The sequence below is a fragment of the Tympanuchus pallidicinctus genome, unplaced genomic scaffold, assembly GCF_026119805.1.
Source record: "Tympanuchus pallidicinctus isolate F22 unplaced genomic scaffold, pur_lepc_1.0 scaffold28, whole genome shotgun sequence".
In the NCBI taxonomy this organism is placed as follows: domain Eukaryota; kingdom Metazoa; phylum Chordata; class Aves; order Galliformes; family Phasianidae; genus Tympanuchus; species Tympanuchus pallidicinctus.
Genome location: NW_026294745.1, coordinates 1012123 through 1035254, shown reverse-complemented (window position 1 = coordinate 1035254; position 23132 = coordinate 1012123). Strand labels below are relative to the sequence as shown.

At 42.2% G+C, this 23132-nt stretch overlaps 1 protein-coding gene across 7 annotated transcripts in view; it reads right to left on the bottom strand.

The window, feature by feature from the left end:
• Window positions 1–22113, bottom strand: part of HECTD4 (HECT domain E3 ubiquitin protein ligase 4) — a 66427-nt gene extending 44314 nt beyond the window's left edge. For 6 of the 7 annotated variants that reach the window (XM_052691331.1, XM_052691333.1, XM_052691334.1 and 3 more), the window contains exons 1-13: window positions 21922–22113; window positions 11664–12181; window positions 9069–9158; window positions 8592–8722; window positions 6617–6725; window positions 5838–5976; window positions 4828–4998; window positions 3843–4035; window positions 2428–2589; window positions 2226–2339; window positions 1510–1650; window positions 927–1159; window positions 467–612 (exon numbers count right to left, since the gene is read on the bottom strand). In XM_052691331.1, coding sequence (XP_052547291.1) covers window positions 467–612; window positions 927–1159; window positions 1510–1650; window positions 2226–2339; window positions 2428–2589; window positions 3843–4035; window positions 4828–4998; window positions 5838–5976; window positions 6617–6725; window positions 8592–8722; window positions 9069–9158; window positions 11664–12181; window positions 21922–22098 — 2324 coding nt within the window. In that variant the 5' untranslated portion in view covers window positions 22099–22113. Of the gene's footprint in view, window positions 1–466; window positions 613–926; window positions 1160–1509; window positions 1651–2225; window positions 2340–2427; window positions 2590–3617; window positions 3737–3842; window positions 4036–4827; window positions 4999–5837; window positions 5977–6616; window positions 6726–8591; window positions 8723–9068; window positions 9159–11663; window positions 12182–21921 lie in introns of those variants that run through there. The other variant, XM_052691338.1, reaches the window with a different exon arrangement.
• Window positions 22114–23132: the final 1019 nt, after the last annotated feature.

Below are 23132 nucleotides of genomic sequence, written 5' to 3'. Positions count from 1 at the left end.
ATTACTCACTCTGATTCCCTTGGCATTCCCTCTGTGTGGGAGAATTCCAATGCTGTCATTTGAAATACTGATCTAAAACTAACATTGGCATGACCTTCTCCAGAGCACCAAAGAACTATATAAACTAAACACTGAAGACATTTCACTCACCCCTGAAATGGAGAAAACCTTGTTGGAATTAAGCAGCTACATTATAATAAGCACTAAAGAAATAACTCCAAAAGCTATTCAGTAAAATGCTACAAATGAAGGATGGCAAGAAAAGGATTACTACCTGTTATTACACTATGATCATTTCAAACACAATTTATTTGCTTTTCTCTACAAATACAGATTAAAGTAATTATCACATTAAGTTGTTCTAAATTTTCTTGTATCAAAATATAATTACTGAGTACATCTTGACTATTCAGCTACTGTAACATTATAAAGCATCTAAGATGCATTTGATGAGGCAGATGTTTACCTTATAGCCAGGCAAACTTCCTTCTGAATTTCTGCACAGATCTGGTCCCTTGGTGCCATTAACAACTGCCAAAGCAATAGGCCTGACCTCCTCACAATGTCTCTGTTTCTTTCGGTTTGTGGGCTGAAGAAAAATTTAAAAACCACCTAAGAAAAAAAATTAAACAACGACAACAATAAAACACAACGTACACGACGTCCACATCACTTCGTTTTTTGTAATCAGCTTCACAAAACGTTTGTCTAGGTTGTTAAAAAGTATCAGCCAAAAATAGAATTCAAATTCCCCAACTTTAGCACTCTGGCAGCCCAACAAACCATTTTTCTATTTCTATCCCCTGACAGCAGAAAAAAAAACAAAGTAAATAGGAAACTTCTCAGTATTTCACCTTAATCTGTAAATGTGAAAAGGTTACATTTCAATTAGCATGCTCAAGCTACGAGGAAAGATATCCTTGTACCTGGAAGACAACAAGGATGCAGCGTATTATACAGGTATCTCCATTCACCATCGCTTTCTCCATAATGTCACAGATGCTGCTGAGATGATGTGCTTCGATTGGATGCTGCTTCCCCAAGAAATTTGTTATGGGAAGATTATTGCTGGCTGCAAGCAGATTGAGTTGGTGGATACACATGGCACCAACATGGTGCAGTAACTGGTTAATAACCTCATTGGTGGTTGTTGCATCTCCTGGGAGAAGAAAATCAGTTTAATTTTAATTTAGAAGAATTTTCTTCTAAAATGCATTCTATTATCATCATTATCTAACATGAGGGCTGCCACCCACATTATAAACAAAAGAGTTATCTGCACTAATGTGATAAAGGTAGCAATGTTCTGGAAGCTTTCAAGTTTGTTTCCATTTGGTTTTCACTTTCTTAAACCAAAGACCAGGCAACCTAAACAAGGAACTTCTTCCAAGGCTTAACTCGTGTTTTAACAGAAAGTTTCAAGAAGGGAGTTTCTATGCATTTATCCTCAGATATTTGTACATGTCACTCTCACTTGGTATGAAGTGCCCATCTGCAGGTTTAGCTCACCTTTGGGCTCTGTAATGACGTGGCTCACTCCCAGCCTCTGGCAGACACAGTGGAATGCCTGGTTCCCAGGATTACACCACTGGTCAATGTAATCATTAGAGCATGTCCATATCATGTTATTCATAGTATCGTAACAGGCACCTGAGGAAAACATTTTGCACACCAAATTTTAGAATTAAAAAAAAAAAACCCCACACCAAAAACAGACTAAAATACTTTATAGTAGATACAAATCTAATTTATTTGCTTTTCAAAATCCGTCATGTGACAGCAATTTAATAATAGTGCCTTGTGGTTAATGGGTAATAGCTTTAACCAAAACTGATAGTTTGCATGATGCAAGCTGTTGGAAGTGCTAAACCTAGAGACTTATCTCCTACTTGTAGGATTTACAAACACAAGCAGGTCTGTGACAGTAAATGTGAAGGGATAAATGGGTGACAGACATGAACAGTTCTTTCTAAATGTTCTTTCTAACAGCATATTCTAAATGTTGTTAAAAATCACATCTCTGCGCAGACGTTTCAAATAATGAGGTCTCCAGTAGCAGTATCTAACGTGGCATTTCCTCAGGAAGTTACGAACTTTCAAAAATGCAAGCTTGACAAAATATCACTACAGATACAAAACCTCACTGCAGAACCCATCACTGTGAGTTTCAATCCAACTAGTTTAAGGACGGGGTACGTTTACTTCTTAAAAACAGATCTACCTACCGAGTCCTGGTACTAGAGCACCACGTCCAAGTGAACTTCCTGCAGCATCAATGAGATCCGCTCGGCTCGTGAACTGCCCATCCGAAATATTGAACACCAAGCTTGAAGCAAGAACTGCACAGCACAAAGTCACCGATTAATTTCTGACTGGTTGACTGCTTATCACGAAGGACCTGACCTGCTGGAAATGTATCGCACTCACTTTTTAAAGACGACAAAGCACTCGTTCCTCCAAAGAGCGAGCGTGTGGCAGAACTGCCCGACCCCCCCGGGGGGGGGACCAACATCACCAGGTACGTTCCACACGTGTATATTGGAGTCTTCCTTAACATTTTCAGTGGCAGCCCGCAGCTTGTGTTAGCAGCTGAAATATGCAACAGCAATCAAATCAGCGTGCGCGTCTCCGTAACATTAAAACCTTAACAACAGCAACAAACAAGAAAGAATGCTATTTGGGACTTCAAATAAATTGATGCAGAAATTTATATAAGCTACAGTTGGCAGCGTTTAAAAGCTGCGTGTAGGGCAGCTCCATAATCCCACACATGCAGCGTTAATTCCCAGAACAATATAAGCAATTTCACAGGTTATTTAGCTAAACAGAATGACTTAAAAATTAATAAAGGTAGCAATTTCTGGTTCCAGCCCAAAAAATTATGAGGCTAAAATACAAGTACAAATAGAACAGACTTAAGAGTCATATGGTACTATGCATATCGAAGGCAGCTTTAGAGACTTCAAGAAAACATAAAAAGACCATTTGAGATTCACTAGGCATTTACTATTTTAATCCTCCTGCTTCACATGAAATGTACACAGTCATAACGATCTAACTCCTGCCAGAGCTGATCAACACTTTCCTGAGCACTGACTAAAGAACTGGACAAGAATAACTGCTTATTCTTCTTTAGCACTCTATTTGTAAGCTGGCAAAACAGAGCATTTAAAATAGCTCTTCAAGCTCAATCTTTGCCAATTTCCCTGTAAGAATATTTATGTCCTGGATAATTTGTTTTTATGAAAATACCTCTGGTTGTTGAACATTTTAGAAAGCAAGCTCATCTAGTTTCAGATGTATGCATGAAAGAAGAGAAGCAATTGACAAACTGGATAAAATCTTAAGATTCTCTAGCTTGGTAGTTTCAGTAAATCCATAAGAGAATACCCCAAAATTTTGCAAACTACCTCAAAAAAGCAAAATTACTTCAAAATTTATAACATTCAACTTGCTGGGGAAGCAAGAATTCCACCTTCTAAACTGCAGTCCATTTTCACGTAACAATTCGAAGCCCAGTCAAACTAGCAGCACAGAAATACACTTTTCCATTTCATCACAGATGGCATAAATCCAGTCCTATAACTGAATACGTAACCAAAAAGGGCACCACGTACACCAGTATTCCTCCAGTTTCTTTCTTCTTAAACATCTTCCACAATCGATGACTAGCTGAGCAAAGGAACTTGTAATTCAAACAAGAAACAAATACTGCACATCTCTCTCAAAGACTTTTCATGGAAAAAATGCACAGTTTTTGACACCTGCCATTACTCAAACTGACATTATGCATTCAGAAACAAAACACGACAAATTCCTCAGTCAATAAAATCTCCTCTGACCTGCTTGGTCCTCTTTTAGAGTATTAGAGATGGTAGAGCCAGTGAGAGCAGCCAGTGTTGCTGATGGGGAGGCTCTGTACCTCGACAGCCTGCTCAGAAGCATCTCATTGATACTCTTTGCAGATTCCCCTTCCTTTCGCATTAATATAATTCGTTCCTGCAGAGGATTTGCTATACATACACCATTCTCTACCTATTAAAAATGAAGGAAAGAAAAAATACTTTCAGATATTAAGTTCATAGGATGCAAATAATCTAAAATGAATAATAAGATATATCAGGTAGGGATACAGATTTAAACCAAATTTCTTAGGGAAAAAAAACGTATCATTTCAATTGTCACTACCAGATGCCTACCAACTGCTCCATGCTTTCCTGTTCAAGCCTTTAGACTGAGGTGTTTCACTATCAAATTAAAATTCACACACAAATGTATGCATGAAAGCGTGCATACACACATATGATGTATGTATATGCATAGATGTATACATAGCTGAAAACAAAGGCCATTGAGAGAAAAAGGTGATTCTCCAGATTAATTTTGAAATGCATTTGGTTTTACACTAAAACCAATGCTTGCCACACAGTGTAAAAGCATTTCAGCTTATAAAATACAGAGTAGATAAAACAATGTATCTGCAACCTGTGGGAACAGATTGGCATTTAACACGATGAAGGAGATCCATTGTAAGCAGTGCTTGAAATCTCAGTACACTGTCTTAGCACAAAACTTAATTGCTAGCTATAATAAAGTATGTTTTACATTATAAGACAATTCCTACTGTGAGGATGATAGTTGTATGCCTTCTGAAGACAGAATTGAACAATACACCTCCTGTTTTGTTATTCTGCAAACACATTATAGAGACCTATTCAAATCACATCTATCAATATTATAACCCAATATTCCATATTTGAGAATGTTGATACTTAATTGAACAGCAGTCATGCTACCAACTCACAGAAGACACCTGAATTTGCTTACTATAAGTTCAAAAACGTCCATAAAGACAGAGTGGCCTTTTGGTGTTTTCTCATTGAGACTTGCAGGAGACCAAATCCAGTAGAAATATGTACCATCTGAAGAAAGGTGCACGGTGGTCATAGTACTGCCAACTGGGAAGTGATTTACTGGCATTGGGATTATTTGACACACCTACAAGACAGGGACAGCATCTTAATAGTTTTCACAGATCAGCAGCTTCATAAGATCAAACAAAGCCAGACCATAAAAAGCTTCTTGACAGATGTAATATGACGTGCATTTGTTTTGAAGAGCTGTTGTGCAGTATTTGCCAAAGGGGACTACAGCATACAAACCCTTGCAGACCTAAGCAGTTAACACACCTAAAGATGAAAGCATTCCCACCATGTCAATAGGAAAATACACTTGCTAAAAATTTTCACTTTCTGCAATTTCTGTGAAATACAACTGAAGCTCTGGAAGAAAAGAAGAATTCAAACATTGTTTCAAGAAACACACAGGATGGGAATATGTGCATCCATCCTAAAGACCATAATGTAAAAAACAACATAAAAACCAAACTACAAAGTAAACAAAGCACTCATTTTACAAAAGATTACAATTAAATTAGAAATACACACATATAAATATATATTCAATACCTGAATAACGGGCTGTTCAGGAAGCATATGTTTTGAGTTAAAGCCAAAGTCCACTTCTGCTACTGTTTGGTTGTTTTATATGACCATACCACATTCCGTCCCTTACTCTACTACCATGAAGTAATACTTCATATGTCTGCAGACGTGGGTGCACGTGTTCACATACACAATAAGGTAAGAGCTATAATAACTTCCAAGTTTCCCAAGTTTCCTACAGTGCAATTTTTTAGACTGGGGTTCACAAAGGCAGCTTCACAAAGCAGGAAGCAGAAGCTTCAGCACCACACTAATTAGAGTTAGAAGTGACTGCCATAACCTCATGTTTCCTTGCACTAACTCTGCAGTGCACATACTAGCTGTTCCTTTTACCTGAAGGGTATGCTGATCCACAACCTGGAAAAGGGAGTGAGGCTTATTATCAAAAGAGACAGGCCGATGAAGAAGTTTGCTGTTGCCAAAAGCAACCCACCCAGCCTCCAGCTCCTCGTTTCGGCAGTAGACAAAACCTCTGGCAAAAGGAGGAAAAAAAAAATAGCAGCACATTATAATTCTTTCAAACTCTGCACTTCTTGTTTGTTCTTCTAAGAACTCACAACCACATTCTAGAACTTTGAACTTAAATTCATTTTAAGACATCAGTTTCTGCCATAAAGGTTTTAACCATAAGGAGCCTCTTGACTTCTAAGCAATAAAGAAATAAGGCAGTACTGTTAGTTACTGCACTAATCATTACATAATGAATAGCATAATTAGAAAACAAATACTTACAAACCCACTAATTGTACAGCTCTACATAAAAACCAGTCTCTGCTACATCCCTCTCAGCAAAGAAAAATCAACTTCATGTATATACAAATACATGTCTGAAACATCAGCTACTCTGCTACTACACCTCTTTGCAGAGGAAGCTGAGCTGCTTTGTCTCCAAAGGTCCCTTACAACCAAGTTATCCTATAACTGCAGAGAAAACACTCTCAAGAGCTAGAGATGAGAAGACCAAAATGCTAAAATAACACTCAACGAAAAGGCAGAATGTGCTCTAGTCCTGTTACTTCTAACATCTGAGAAAGGCTTACCAAAATAACAACTTCTTTTTTTCCCCAAATGGATCTGCAGAAGAGCAAATACTCATCTATGCTGCCACTTACCGCAAGGTACCGTGTAACCCAGATCCTAATTTGCTTATTCCTCTTCCCACTGAATTTGTTGTATAAAGGTAGAGGCCATCTGCTGCAAGACAACGTCCTAAGTCTGCATCTGAACCAGAAAGAAAGGAGCACAGATTTTCTATGTAACAATAGTTCTTGTTCCTCTGCTGGAGCTACAACAGTAAGTGAAAGCCAACAGATGCTCACAACAGGCCACAGTTGACAACTTTTTAATACTGAATTTGCTACTCAGAGTTCTAAGCGATACTGTAACAGCTGAACTTTTCTTATCGCAACTTCTTTACCTTTCGTTTGTCACTTAAAGAGGCTTTTGGATCACACACAACTCCCGCAAACAATACAAGGTTAATTTCCAAGATACCAAATAAACCCAATAGGAATTAGGGGCTGGTCAGCCAGCTGCTTCTTTTACACACTCACTGACATTAGTACGGCTCTGAACACCATTCAAGTGGCCATCACCTGCTTCTGGTGAATTTCCATTTCTCACATCAGCATTAAGACCCCTGTCTTCTGGTATTACTGAAATCATTTTAGTATTATTAGTACTACTTTAAACAGAAGCTTGTGCCATGGGTTTAAACTGGCTTTCTTGCACTCTATTCAAAAACATGAGTACAGTAGGAGCCAATACCCAACATCATGCCTAGGAACACAGGACTAAGCAACAAAATTCATTTCAAGTGAAAAATTCCCTTAAATATAAACCAACTTGGACACCTGCTATTAAACTCTTTCAGAATGACCCAAAGGAGCAGAATATAATTCTCCTTTACCTGTTGCAAATGTTCAGTAGCCAGGACCGGAAGCAAGATTAATGTACAAGTTCACATACAAGTACAAGCAAGATTAATGCCTGTAGAAGCCTTTCCTGCTCAGGACAAGTGCCATTTCCATAACACACTGCTTGTGGGAAAGGAGCAGTATAATTTTGAGCCTTGATCTAATTCCTGGTACAACACCACACTTCTCTTCCAGTCAGCAAATTGCCCCTTCCACCTCTGAACTTTGCTAAAATTAAGACAAAACGTATTTCTGCCACAGCTCTGTCACTCAGAAAGCAGTAATTACTCACCATCAAGAGGGGACACACAGGACAAAGCCTTGTAACAGAGATGTCAATAAACCATTCCAGTCAACCTATTTAAATTCACATAATCTCCACAGTCATCCAGGGAAACAAACAAAAGGCAGTGAACTTGTACTTCCAAAAATAAACGTGCTCTGCCAGTGACAGCTACTGAATGCAGGGATACTGCAATACTGCAGGTGACAAACAAATTACACTCACTGAAAGATTAACGAGGGGATAATGTCCAAAAATCAGTTTGACCTCCCTGAAAAATTCCCACTGAAATCAGGGAGGGTCACCACAGCTACAGCTTTTGATGGTTTGCTCCACCTAGATTACGAGACCAGTTAAAAAGGCACCTGGTCTGCAGCAAGCACAAAGTAACTCTTCAGGCACTTATTTGCTTGTATTTTAAAGGCTACACTAAGATCAATGCAACCTCTTCATTTTAATTCAAAACAAGATATTTTTTCTTATCTGATCCCCAAACCAAGTTATAAAAAGTCGTTTACATATTTTGGTTAGATTAGCTTGATAAGAGTTGAGATGACAAGCTAAACAACACACACCATTTAGTACTTCCATATAATTGGGTCAATGCCTTTTAAAACTTCAGCTGTGAACATACAGACTGACAACAAAGTGCCCAGGCAGCTGCTGCCCTCCCACTCCTTACCTATCAGGCTTCTCTCTCCCTTCTAAACCCCCCAGCTTTCAGTGACCTGAGCCGGACTGTAGCTGCTTTTACACGACTTCCAACAGAAAAGATGAAATCCTTTTCAACTCTACAGCCCTACGTCATTTTGTTTTTAAAATAATTATTACCACAAAAAGCATTTTTATTCTCCTCTGCTAATATTGACAGACACAGAAATAATTCACCTTTATTTTCACCGCTGGAGCTACTGTTGGCATCGGGTGCAGGTAACATGTCTTCAAAGCCCCAGGACACGATATGCTTCCCTCCAAGCAAACAAGAAGGTGAGCCAGGACCTCCCTCCAAAAGCAACAACCTTTAGGCACAAAACAAGGTAAGATGCATAGAGAACAGCCAGAACAAATGCTACCTTCACCAGAAGTTTAGATGAGGTTTTATTTATTTTAAAGCATTTTGTTTTTCTGTCAGAGGGCATAAGCTACTTTGAGGACTCACTAGCATTTTACCAAACAGATTACTGGATCCTTTTAGATTTGACTTTCTAATGTCTTCCTTCTTTAATTGAAGAAATTTCAATCTTTGCTGCAGCTTTCAAAACCCTAAAGCTTTTCCATTACATTTAAAGACATTTATCTGTAAATGCATTCATCATTTGTCAGAGCAGAGGTAAAAGTGCTACAATTAGAAAAGTCACTACAGACCTGTATAACACATCAGCCACAGGCAAGGTTCCTAGATCTGTCTGTTTCTGTAACAGATGCACTGTATGAACAAAGGTTTTCAGCGACCCTCTAAAAGGATAAGAAAAACATGAATTAAAGATGTCTATTGAAACAAGACTGAAAGCACACAGACAGCAGCATCTACGTAAAATATAATATCCAGTACCATAAAGAGAGAGTAGCAAAGATATTCCATCAAGATTCTTTTCTAATTTGCATTTCTTTTCTGGTTGATTTTCATTCTTTTGTGGAGGAAGAGAAAAGAGGAAGAGAGGGTAACAGAAAGGCAGAAGGATGCTGGCTAACTGCCAGCCTAAGTCACACTGTCTTTTTGGAAGAGACGAAGCACCATGCAGGTAGGGAGATCAGCAACTGTGTGAAAACAACACCTTCAGTAAAAGCCATACAGGCATGTAACAAAACACCTCAGGTTTACATCTAGTATAGCAGCAACTTTCAGTATTTCTTGTTGCTGACTGAGCACTTCAGATATAACATGTGGGTCTTCCTGGGACTGAGGCACAGCACGACCGAGAGCTGCTGCAGACATAACCCAGAATAGGCTTCCTTGTGTTAAATGGAAAAGACTTACAGCAATGAGTTTATTATCATGAGTTCAATTACTTTACTTCTGAACACAAAGATGGAAGCTCTTCCCCTTCTGAAGTGATGGATCAAAACGTACACAAGAACCAGATAGCTGCTACAGCAAAATTAAACCCAAGCAAAAATCATCATTTCTTATCCTGCATAGAAATACATTGCTTTAAAATTTCACCACAGTGTTTATAAACAGGTGGAGTTTGTGATTCTAATTATAGCTCTTGTTCATTTGCATGTTGAATTCTTTTCTTTGGAGAACTTATGAAATCCGTGTGTCAACAAAGGAAAACTGCTTGCTGTGTTTTGTTTTGGCTTTTCCCTCCTAGAAATAGAGGTATTTAAAATATATCTACTTTACAGTTTCTGTTTTAAAGCTCAGGGTATCAGGAAAAAAAGCCATCTTCTGGAAGATGTGCTAGCTTCATTTGCAGGCACAGCAGCCTAGCTAAAAACAAGAATCCTGACAGTGCCTTAGCTATGGCAATAGCTGCTCATGAATCGAGTTCTTCAGAAGCACGACTGCTGAACTGCAGAGGTTCCTCCCAAAAGCAGCCCTCTGCTTTCTGTCACACACGGCCAGCCATGGGTCCTTCACTCTACCAGCCGCCATCTCCTCACCCACCTCCAAAACCACCTTTTCCTCACTGCCATTTTCAGCTGCGTGCTCTCACAGATCAACCTCAGCTTGAGGAAAACTGACGCTGAATACTTCAAAGCACCTCAATTAATTATTTAAATCCATATTCACCCTGCTGTTTTATTCTTAGTAACTCAAAACACAAGATTGCAGCCAGGAATCTCAATAATCATCTCATTTTGAAGGCTTTCTGTTGATAAGGCACCCAACACACAACATACATATTTAAAGGAAAAATGCAGGGCTTTCCAGGTAAACAAAGCACATCAGATGCTGCATCTCCACAAGCAGCACAAGAGAGATTTGCAAAGGAAATACCAAATCCACTTCCATTTCAAAAGCACTATTGGAAATTTAGCTTTTACAAATTCAACCAAAAACGAACATGCCGTAATTCCTGAAAACTGACATCTGGGGGGAAAAACATACATACACATATCTACATACATATGTATGTACACTGTATACAAAATCCAAATCCAAGTTACTAAGTATCTTTTCAAGCATGTTGCTTTTAGATAAGGCAGTTGCCAGTGCAAAATAATTTGCCACACAAAGTAAATTTCTTCATTACAGCAAGTACACTAGAAATAAAGTATTTTTCATTTGAAGAAACACTTTTTTTTTTTTCCTCAAAGCAAGCTGTGGCAGCTCCTGAGAACTTCAACATCTTAAATCAGAGTAAAACTTGACAGACAGGGCTGCAATCTCAGAAGCATTAAACACAAAGGCTGAGATTGCTGTGCAAGAGCTAAATGCTGCAGTCCTGTCCCCCTCCCCAAGTCCAATAAAAAGAGGGAATCTGTATTAAAAGCTGTGATGGCCATTTTGTCCTAAATGCTAAACACAGACAGGACATGGGATAGTCCAAACTATACTCATTGAATTCTTCAAGGGCAACCAAATGAAAAAACACCTCCAGATGTTTCACAAGGCAACAGTGAAATCTGGAATGAGTTGTCTTGAATCTTATCAGCAATGCTTTCTACAGCCAAAAGAAGAAAGATTCATAAGCTACAGGACTAGCTGTACAAAGGGCAAAGGGACACAACTTTCCTCCATGACAAAACCATTTGGAACTATTCCTAGAACAGATCGTTGCAGCAGAAGCAGCACTGTGCACATTTCTAACCTAGATCATTCTGCTTGTGTGTTGAACACACAAAAAAATAAACAATGAGTTTGCCAGTTTCACCCTTTCCATACCAGTACTTAAGTGTTAGGAAAAGGCTAAAGTAAGCAGCAAATGAATGTCAACCATGCGAGCACATCAGTTTTGTTTCTCACGTTTAGGTACAAACGCTATCAATACCATCTCAACACAGCTTCCTTACCTTGCACAAGCCAAGGCAACTAGGGCAGCAGCAGCATTTTCCTTTTGCTTATAGGGAATCTGATGACCTGAAGCAGAAGTTTCTTCCAACCACGAGCACAGCAAAGACTCTATCCCATTGAGACAGTCAGCCGGCTCCTTAGTCAAGCTCAAAGGCTGGCAGTCTCGAAGGCAATTCAATAGCACCTCAGCGGTTATGTTACAGAGAGAAGGGTCTGTTCTACTTTGAGACTGGATGAGGGGAAAAACCAGCAGAAGCCCCATTCGTGAAGTAAAGGGCGCCTGCTCAGGCTGCTGTAACAAGCCTTGACGTTTGAGTAAGGCCAGTGCTTCTTCATCCCCCGAGCTCTCCCGGTCGTGCTGCTCCTCCAGTGCCAGCTGCCGCTGGGCGTTCCAGAGTCCTCGCAGGGCGTTCAGGCGGTACTCCAGCAGCCGAGCGTAAGCATTGCTCTGGTTTCCACACACAGACCGCAAGCGCTCAGCTAGCTCTGCCGGGTTCTTGGTCTCAAACGTAAGGATCTGAAAGGAAGAGGATGATATTTACACAGGTTTTCTTTTTCTTAAAGACAAACAACGCGTGCCTGCAGAGGACAGCTGATCTGGACAGCACACTGTGACGGACCGAGGGATTTTTGGGGTGTGTGAATAAACCGAACTGGAGGCCAAGGAGCAGGGAAGTGGCATGCAGCCTGTTAGTGCTGAGGCAGCACTGCCACTGAAGGGCAGGATTCAACCGTGATGCTGAAACAGTACAGATTTTAAACAAAAACACGTACGAAATATCTCAGAGCTCCACTGCCATACATCTGTCAGGATTTTTTAATTTTTTCTTAATTGAGGCAACTCTGCTAAGAAATTCAAGACTGAGTGATGATGTTTAAAGCCCCTCTATGAAAAATAGCCGTCAATACTGTTACAATGTTCTGTAATAAGAACCTGAATGTTTTAGTTCCAGGACTTTCCAAACCAAAACACCATCAGTTCTCTAAAACAAACTAACAGTTTTGTTGTGTGCTCTCCCCTCCTTGTTTCCCCCCCGTCCTCAGTTTTATCATATTGCATTAAGCAATCTTTTTCAAAATATTTCTAGTTGCTGCCATAGCTTAAAACCTGAAAGCCCTCTCTCCTCATCATTTCAGACAGAAGAAAGAGGCCTTCCTGGCACTTCTGAGCAAAACAAGAGACAAAGCTGCAACAGAAGACAAGTAAACCATGACAGAAAGAAACATATTTATGGGTTAGTGCCTAGCCTGGTACTTGAGCTCACAATTCAAGGTAATTTACAGACAACGTCTCCCTTTACAACAGCTGAGATCAGCAAAGCCACTTAAGCTCTGGTAACCTCAAGGAAAGCAACCAGCTCCACACTTCCTGATACTTCGGATTCAAGGTCCAAAGGGCTTCTGCCTGCACACCACACTGCTCTCATCCACGCTGCTCAGCCCGTTTTCAAGCTATAAATCCATCCTACTCCCATCCCACTCCCTTTTTTTTAAAAAAAAAAACAAAACAAAAACATTAATAGATGCAGTGAACAATTCCATGCAGGCTTTTTGTTTTACATTATTACTATTTTATTGTAGACAGAAGCTGTATGGAATATGAAACATATTTATGACTAACTGTAGAATTTTGAACAGCTTGATAGAACACTTCAGGACAAATCACATCTGCCATGTCTACCAGCACCCCTACTACAGTCAGTGAAGAAGCTTCTCAGTACAACCCAAATGCTCCCCACTACAGACATGAAAAGTTCACTTTAAAGAGCAATTCACATAATAATTACACTTCAGTAGATGTTAGGACTAAGCTTCTTAAAACCCAAGAATCTCTTTTTATTAATTTCTTCAAAGAGATTAAGAATATTAATTCCTAAATCACATATATTTAAAATAACTACCTCCCATTAATTTGTGTGTTCTATTGTCTCCAAATTAAGCTGAATTACTTTCTGTTATAGATGCAATCACACTCTAAAGCAGTTTGCTTCTGACTTTCTTGAACTGTACTACGTAGGTGATGGATCCCCAACTAAGCAATAATAAACTACAGCAGTGGAGGAAAAAGGAATCAACATTTTCAGCTAGAAGAAATGCTGACAAGGTCTGTGTCCTCAACTAGCAGCAAAGACACTACAAAAGACAAGTTGCTATGACTAGCTGGCCTTCCCTTTAGATTGTCCCTTTAGATTGCAATAAGCACTATGGCTAGGAATTAGCAGTTTGCCTTTGTCTTCCCCCCCTTTCCACAGACACAAAACCCCACAATCCATGCCAGGTTGCATTTCTTAGCTCAGGCGCAACATTTGAAGCCATTTTAACCCACCGTATTGGCAGAGGTGAGCGCTTAAAGCTACTTGCAAAAAGAGCTTTGAGACCAAATTTTCACACTGACTGGCAGCAAACAGCCTGAGAACTCCCAGGGCTCAGATGTACTCCTTAAGATCTTGCTACGCACCACAAAACCACCTGACCTGACACTGACAGACCTTCAGCTGGCCTGTGCCACACACACGGCTTCCCCTTGCAGTCTGAAGGCTTCACGACAGACTCACAACCTTTTGATGAGGTTTCCTCGGCCCACTGACTACTTTTCTCACATCTCCAGGCAAAGCTTGTTATCCTGAAGCCTATTTGAAGTCAAAGCAGATTAAAGCAAAATGCAAGAAGAAAACAAATAAACGTTCATGAATTCCAAAGCAGACAACAGCTACCAGTGCTTAGAAAAGATACAGAAAATCTGTTCTAAAATAATTCACAGGAAGAATAAGAACAGAAAAGTCTCTCCCATCCTTTCCCCAGCTGACTTACTGCAGCCCTTGCTGGCACACGGTTGCCATTCCAAATACCTTCAGCCCCAGGCTGTACCTGCTGGAGGCCTTCTTCTGGCTATAAAAGCTGGTGCACTCTGCCAAACCTCCCTTTTTCACCCCTCCAGCAAAACTTAAGCTAATCTGGGGCAGAAGGATTATTTTCTTCCTACCCAGGAGCCTAACTGACCACTTCCTTTGTTAAAACAAGCACAGTCATTCTCCTACAGACACACGTCTGTTACACCTTGGACCTACATTTGCCTATACAACACTTGGGAAGACCGCAGATGCAAACAGACCCCAAAAACCAGCACAGCACAAGCAGTCACCTGGACCTGCAGGTGACAGAGTGTGAACATCAGGGAACAAATCACTGCTTTGCCATAGAGCAAGTTACCCAAGTACCTACTTACACCTCAGAAGACGGTCTCCAACAGAAATGGAAGCTCAACAGTAACACCACCACACTGGTATCAAAAACAAATGAAAGATTTGTACTTATGTGTTAGGGTAGAGCACAAAATAAAATCTGAACGTCCAGTTTATGATCAGAACAAGTGAAAAAACTTAAATAGCTACACTACAGAACAACACATGTTAATACACTAAGAAAATAAGGGCACAGGAGGTGAAGGTGCTAAGTGCAAGTTAATATACCACTGCTATTGTAAGAAGACAAACACAGAATCGAGGGAAAAATAGGTAACACTGGTAGAACTAAAGTAGTTCATAGTTCAATTTCTGCTTTTAGATAAGACAATTCACATTTTGTTTAGCAATTAAGCAAACAAAAGAATCAACCCCATAATAGAAATGGAAAGTATAAAGAATGGTTCCTGAGGAACAACAGCAAGGAAAGTTGCAGCTTTGCAAGCTACTCTGCATGCATTCAATAACCGAGATGCTAGAATTAGGGGAAGAAATAAAACAGCATCAATTTTTAAGTTCCCTGTCTAAACGTGATTCTGTAAGTAGGGTAAACATCACGTTGGTACCTTTTGCAAATAAGAATTCTGCTGTTCAGTCACTTTGAAAATACAGTTACTGCACTGTGACTGTAATCATTACCTATTTAACAACTTTAAGTCGGCTTTCGGTCAACAAAACTGCCTTGAAAAGTTTGTCTGATTTTCAAAGGCTGAGGTTTAATGGCCTGAAGTCACCCATCAACACTGCGTTACTAAAAACTTCATTGCAGCTCCTTTAATTTTACACTAATCTTGTTCTCGTCGATTATTAAAGTTGATATAAAATATTAAATAATAAATATTTTAACAAGAAAATGGTCAACCCAGAAGTTCTGCAGTCAGTTCACTGATACCTTCTTCAACACCAAGAAGCACAGAAGGACCCACTTCAGAGGCCCAGCGACAGGTAGGGCAGCTCCATTCCCACTGCATCCGATTTCTGCCCCGTTTCATCCAGGACAGAACTTCCACCAGAGACTTCTGCCCATTCTGCAGTACTTTTGTCACAGGAATTCCCTACTGCCAGGGTAAAGTGTTTCTCCACCAACTGCAAACATGAGACATCCTACAATTAAGGCAGTTAATCTATGTGAAGAGCTTTAGCCTGAGGTTTTATGACCCCATTAAGTAAATTTAGAAGTGAGCCGCCGCTAAAAAGCGGCTTTTTCCTCCAGCCAAGATCCCGGTCTCCTTATGCTGCCCCCAGTGCTGGCAGCAGTGCCTGTGCTCTCGCAGCCCCCAGCCCCTACTTTTTGGGTGGTTTTGAAGCCGGGCTTTTTTGGCTTAGATCAGATCCAGGGGGTTTCCAACAGGCAAAACAGAAAGGAGCAGAACAGAAAAGAAAAAAAAAAAAACACACAGCCAGGACCAACGTGAACAAGGACTCCTTCCAGCAGCTCTGCCAGCACTTCTTACAGCGAGTCTCAGGCTGAGCTGCTGCTTTCGTTCTGCTATGCATGGAACTGATGAGCAATGAAGCTGCACACACCAACCTGTATTTTTCTCCTAATGGCATAAAAGCTGCCGCTTACAATATATACATCCTAAACAGCATTTAATTATTTCCCTGCATAATTAAACTAGCTGAATTTCGCACACAAAGAGAGCAACTCTTTGAAGACAGCAGTATGTTTGCTGTGTCAATTACACACGTAACATCCCCTGAGCATTAAATAAGCATCACCCCCATCTCACAGAAGGAACAAACATCAAGAAAGACAGAGAAACGTGGAAATCATAAGATATATTCAAAAAAGGCATGAATAAAAGTTAACTGCATTACTTTCACTGCCATGTAACAGCTATAAGGTCATTTCCCACATGCCACAGCATTAACATAGGAAGTACTGCTTGTTTACTTGGTTCTTTTGACTCCAGAAATACAAATAAAACCATATAGGGGAGAGAAAATGCCAAGATTCCTGGATTGTAACAGAAATGCCACAATCAGCAGTTAAGACACTCAATGAAATTGAAACATGTATCACAAATCAACCTGCTCCCATAAACACCCCTGGATACAAACTCCAGGCCTCCGCTCTGCCACTCCGCTGCTAACAGCACTTCTGCAGACACACAGTAGGAAGCCATCTCCATGAAAACACTGCCTTCACTTCTTTTAAGACATTTTTCCAAGCCCTCTATAGGCTTTTTGTTTGATATGCTCAATGTTCAGAAGATATTTATACATGCACAAACATTTTCAGCCTGGTGTTTTAGATATGAAATGTAGTTTCTCAGGTGCTACCCCATACTTACAACATGCAGTTGGAAACTACACCACAAAGATGCACCTTCCATTCGAAAAACAGAAGTTTTAAGCCTGTTCCAATTATTTTTTTATCTTTTGCTGCATCACCTTGTTCAAGGATTCTATTGATCCCTCATCTTGCACATAGCAGCACAGCTTTTTCACTCAGCTAAAAGCACAAACTATTCTCCCCTGTGAAAGCACTGGAAGCCTAACTGTGCTCTGAAATAAGCACTAAGGAAACCCAGCTCTTACCACATACACAGCAACGTACCAAACCTTCTTTCTGTTCCTTGGTGTCTGAGATGAATCAGAGCACAGGCAAACCATAAACAAAACCTGTAGAGTAAAGCAACGTTTCTTTATTTGTTCATTAACACACTTATGTGCCTCTTATCTAATTAGATTAAAATGTCAGCTAAAGAAAAATCTTTGTCATTTAAGCAGCTGAGAGCACACGGAAATAATCAGCTACAATTTGTAAGAAGCACTAAATTTGAGAAAATATGTTTGCAGAATTTTCTTTCAGAGAATATTTTCTAATATTTCTCTACCAGGAAAAATAAAGCAACTCGAACAAACAAACAAAAAGGCAGAGTGGTCTATATTGCAGGAAGTTTGAATAAATTCACACAGGCCACAATAACTGATAACAAAACCAGCAACTCTGCCAGAGATTAAATCACACAAAATTGGTGGTTTATACAACTATAATCTGATGAAAAGAAGCTTGGAAGGAAAGTGAACAACATTTCAGAGTCCTCTCAGGCAGTAAGCAAGAGACATACAGCGATACCTACAAGAAAATGATTCACTCCTCCACAAAAGCAACAGCCAAGGCTCACATGTGCAGGGCTATCTGCCCTTGCAGACCTAACTCCAAGACCCAGCCATCGGTGTCACACTGAAAGCTATGAATGCTCTCGGAGGATCACTGAAGCATTTGAAGGGGTGGCTGCCAGAGGCAGGGCTGGGAGCACAGCAGCTCCCCGGCAAGAGACCATAACCCCAAGAAGGGTCACCCTTCTGTACAAAGGCAATTGTTTGTGCTGACACTGGAGGGTTTTAGTTGTCAGAAGGGAAGCTTGTAGATGCAAGTAGGGTCATAACCAGAAAGATTTGGGAAGCGCTGACCTAGATAATTACAGAGAATTACAGAGAATTACCCTCTCCTTCAGAAGTCAGAAGTGAAAACGTTTCTGCCAGCCCATGAGCAAAGTGGGTGAAAGTTCCAAGTTTAGCAGATACGTCCCAGTTACCGTTGTCACATCCTGTTTGAATACTGCTGGACTTGCCCCCACACAGCTAGCCCATCTTTATTTTCACACTTAGACGTAATTAATGACCGTATGAGCAGCACAGTGACAACCACCCAGTGGCATCTCAGATTCTGTCCTACACTAATGGAGTTGACAGGAACCAAACTTTGAGATGAGGACAGAAATACACGATCCAGACAGCAACAGACACTGCAAGTGCTGCTCCTACCTCACGTAGAACAAAGGAACAGAAATCAGATACCCAAACGACTACCATTTACATTAAGCTGGTAAGTAAAATGGGGTATACAGGTCACAGAAGTGGAGTGGCACACTAAGGTATTCCACTTCATACTGTGGCTACGTATTAAAGATTCGTCTTTCTTCCCACCTACTTCTTCGCAGAAAAAATAACTGAAGCTATCACCAGTTAAGCTGAAAAATCATTGATGCTGTGTATTTAAAACTAATGGAAACACCAGACAGAAGTCTGAAGATCGGGAACAAGTCTTCTTTAAATGGCAGGATGACAATGGTAACGTTCGCCAACCCAGTGAAACCGTCTAAAAACAAGTGAAGGCTGTTTACCATTTTGTTGTAGTCTGTGTGTTCAATGGCATTCTTATTACATTGCCAAGGGTCATAACAGCAATTTGTATTGCTGGCTTTCTCATAAGACGTAGCACATTGCCTCTTGGCACAACAGCAGACTAAGCTACGTGGCTGAAAGGACCACTGCCATCAGACAGCCCATGCTGGGGTTACTGGCGCCGTGAAAGACATTGATTGGGAGGATTCCTGAAGTGCTGTAGTTTCCATTGCAGCACATGAAGGAACAGCTCACCTTCCATTAAGCTGTCCCTCCTGACAGGCAGAGATGGGGCAAAGTGTCCTGGCAACCTCCCAGCAGTTGGTAAGGAAGGATGTCTCCAAGAAGCAGATCTCACGCACTTTGAAAGAAATTCCTCAGTACAAAGGGCACAAAGGCCTGCACAACCAGTAACTAGCCTAGCTCTCTTCCTGACTAGATCTGATTGGAAAACCCACACAAGCAGCAGCTTTTGTATGCACATCATTATAATCTATTGATATTTAAAACACTTATATACACATCAATATTAAAAATATACTTATCCCTTTTAGTGTTGGTAGTTCATCATCTTTGCAAATATGTTGATAAACTAAAAATACAGTATACGCCATTTATGCTCTGTAAAAATTAAAAATAAGAAACTAATGATCAAAACTGAATGGTATCCCTAGAACAAGTTACTTTCATGCCGAGGAGAAGGTTAACACTCTTAAAATACTGTTATGGGAGAAGAAAATTTGTATACATACATACAAATACATACATGCATGCACAGGTACACAGATATTAAGAAAAAAATAAGGTGGAAGTCAGAACAGGTCTAAATGTTCCTAAAGCTTTTTTGGTAGGAAGCCAAACAAGACCTTAGAACAGAAGGACAAAGGAAACACGTGCAAATACACTGACATTACCCACCAATATGCTCTTAGAAGAATTTTTAAGCAAAAGCAGACCATAATGTTACTTTCAAAATAAAAAAAATGTTGATTGTTAAATATTTTTTTAATCAAGCACTTCATATGGAAGAGTCAATCAGGGTTCACAGTGTCACTGACAAAGCACAGAGTGCACTAAAGAAGTTTAGTAATCAAAGCAGCAGCTGCAGCATCTCCCACCCTCGTCCCATCACATATCCCCAGAGACTTCCAGTCACTTTGTTTTCAATTATATTTATTACAAAGCAACCAGGAGCAGAAACAGTGCAAAAGTGCCATTCAGTGTATCAGCTGACCGTGTGACCACATTTCTTCAACAAGATGCATGCACCTATTTCCACAAAATGGCTCCTCAAAGCCATTCCAATTTACCAAGGTAGCCCTTTATTTAAAAGGCTCACACACAAAAAAGTTATGAGCAAATTAATTTACATGACTTCAAATTATTATTTTTTTTTTTTAAAACACCCCACCCGCCCACACTGCCTAAAAACTATAACCATCTCACAAACAAGAACTGAAAATGACGTCTCTTGTGGTCAGCTATCCTTTCAGTGAAAGGAAATTAAATGCTTAAGGCTATATATAAAAATGTAGACTGTAGCAAAAAGGGATGTTTATTTATTTTAAAGTTCCACACTGCAAACATGATTAACAAAGCAACAAAAAAAAAAAATCAGGAACAGAAAAATGGTGTGAATCATTGGCACTGGATTGCTGAAAGACTCACAGAAGTGCCTGAAGGACAGGACAGTCTTTTCCTCACCTGAACAAAAAACTGCCCAGTCCAAAGCGTTTGTCCAGTTCCATGGAAGAACACATTTCCAGCTCGTTAGATCTTACAAAACTGTTTGTTTTTAATGTGTATCCTCCTTCATCACCACATGGCACTAAGAATGCTGTGAGTGCATGTTTTCCCTCACACATTTATTGGACTTGATGGTGTTTCTAGAAATACGTAACAGAACCAAAATGCATTCTTGAATTCAAGCTGCACTGAATGCCAGAGCGGACAAGGGAGAACCATCTCACATTTATGCTCAGAGCTGTCATCCACCTCAGAAATCCAACCGTTCATGTGATATTTGCCAACATCCATTTCATGGGAGCAGCTCCTGCTCCCACCCCCATCTCCACATCACACAGAGCACAAAACGCTCTCTCAGCAGGAAATCTCTCCCCCTCGATAAGGCAGTAGGAAGTTTTCCTAAAGGCCTTAAAGACTCCACGTCACGGCTCCAACAATGACGCTGCCGGGACCGAATCCTCCAGCCTGGTTTTGGGCTTTCTGGGAAGCAGCCAAAGGGCTTGGAGGCCTCAAGGCAACCCAGCACAGCACAGAGACAGAGCTGCTATCGAACCATCCCCTCCTGGTTCCTCTGACAAAGACCCTGTGTCATTGCGAGCCACAGCGCTGGAGAGGAGGGCGGGGTGAAAGGAGAGAAGGGAGGCACACAGGGAGCAAATGCAGCCTGCAGAAGAGATGCAGCCTACAATCCGTGACATTCAGCCCTCCGCTGTCTCCTCGGGAGATAAAACTGCCGTATAATTTGCCACCGCCAAGGCGGAAAGCTGGGAGGAAAATCCCAGCTGCTCTCCCGCATCTTGAACAGCGATCGCTGGCAGCAGCCTAAACGCAGCCCCAGGACATCCCAGCACCACACTATTGTAAAACAGGTTAATCGCAACAGCAGAAAGACTCAAAACCCTAAATAAAAACAACAGAGCCGAAGGCCGCCTTAAAAACACGCAAGCACGGTTCAAACGATTTCCCCATCCAGGAGACGCTTCACCCTCCATCTTCAGCGCCGCCGTCCTCCTGCCCAGCTCCGCTTTCACCATTATTCGCAATAAATCCGACAGGCCTCGGTGACAGGAGGCTGCCGGCCCCGCAGCACCCACCGCCCCGCCACCCCGCTCAGCCAGGGGCCCCACCTCACCTCCAGCTCGGTGTCCCCGGGCTCCGCCACCCCGACGATCTCGCTGGGCAGCTCGGCCAGGTCGGTGACCCGGATCAGCCCGTCGTGCAGGAAGATGGTCTCCTCCTTCACCGACAGCCACTGCGCCGAGTCGCCGGCCGCCGCCGCCGCCGCCGAAGCGGCCGCCGGTGAACCCATGGCGCGGGCGGCGTTGGGGCTCCTCAGGGCTGAGGGGAGGCGGCCGCCGCTACCCCCCCATGGCGGGGGCAGGGCGGGGGCAGGGGGATCCCCAGCGGACAGCCGGAGCGCGGTAGGGAGCAGCGAGGCGCGGCGCGTTGCCACCGCGGCGCCAGCGGGCCGGGGAGCGCCGGGAGCCGCCGTGCCCGCCCGCCGCCACCGCGTCCCGCTCCCTCCTCACACACACAGGTGACAGCGCGACGCCATGTTGGGGGCTGAGGCGGGCCCGGCATGCACCGCGCGGGGAACAATACACCCAACCCCCCTCACCCGGCCCCGACGGGGTCCGCCCTCGGTGCCCCTCGGTGCCGCCCCGGCGCCCTGCACCCCGCCCCCGGGGGCGGCTCCCCGCAGAGCCCGTCCCCGCCGCCGCCCCGGCAGCTCCGCTCAGCGCCGCGCCCCGCCCCGCCCTCAGGGCAGCGCCCCTCGGTGTCCCTTCCCGCGCCCCGCCCTCGGGGACGGCGCCTCCGCCCGTGCGTCGGTCACCTCAGTGGCGGGGAGGATGGCCGCCCCTCAGTCCCGCGCGTTGCCACCGCTCTCCTCACTGATGCCGCTCCCGCAGAGCTGCACCTCAGAATTCCACCCCTCAGAGTTTCCCTCGCTGCCCAGAGCCCCCCGAGCCCCTGAGGACGCGTGAGCAGCCCTCCAACCCGTTTATCTGTGTGGTGAACGCGGCAGTGGGTGCCAAGGAAACGCTGCAGTACATGTGGAGAATAGGAGACGCAAAGGAAAATGGACCTTTCTTCCCTCATTTGGGCACCATTGTGTGACCTGCCCTATTTCCATCACTCTGATTTCATACCCTTGGGCTCAGGCCCTCGGCCCAAGACAAAATGCCGTCTGGCGTGGAAGTGTGTATGAAGCAAAGGTGTGGAACTGAGTTCCTCCATGTGGAAAAAATGGTGCCCTCTGATATGCATCGATGTTTGTGGAGACCCAACAGTAGATGTGAGCACAGTGAGGGGTGAGTGGTGCTTTTATGGATCACCTCTGCT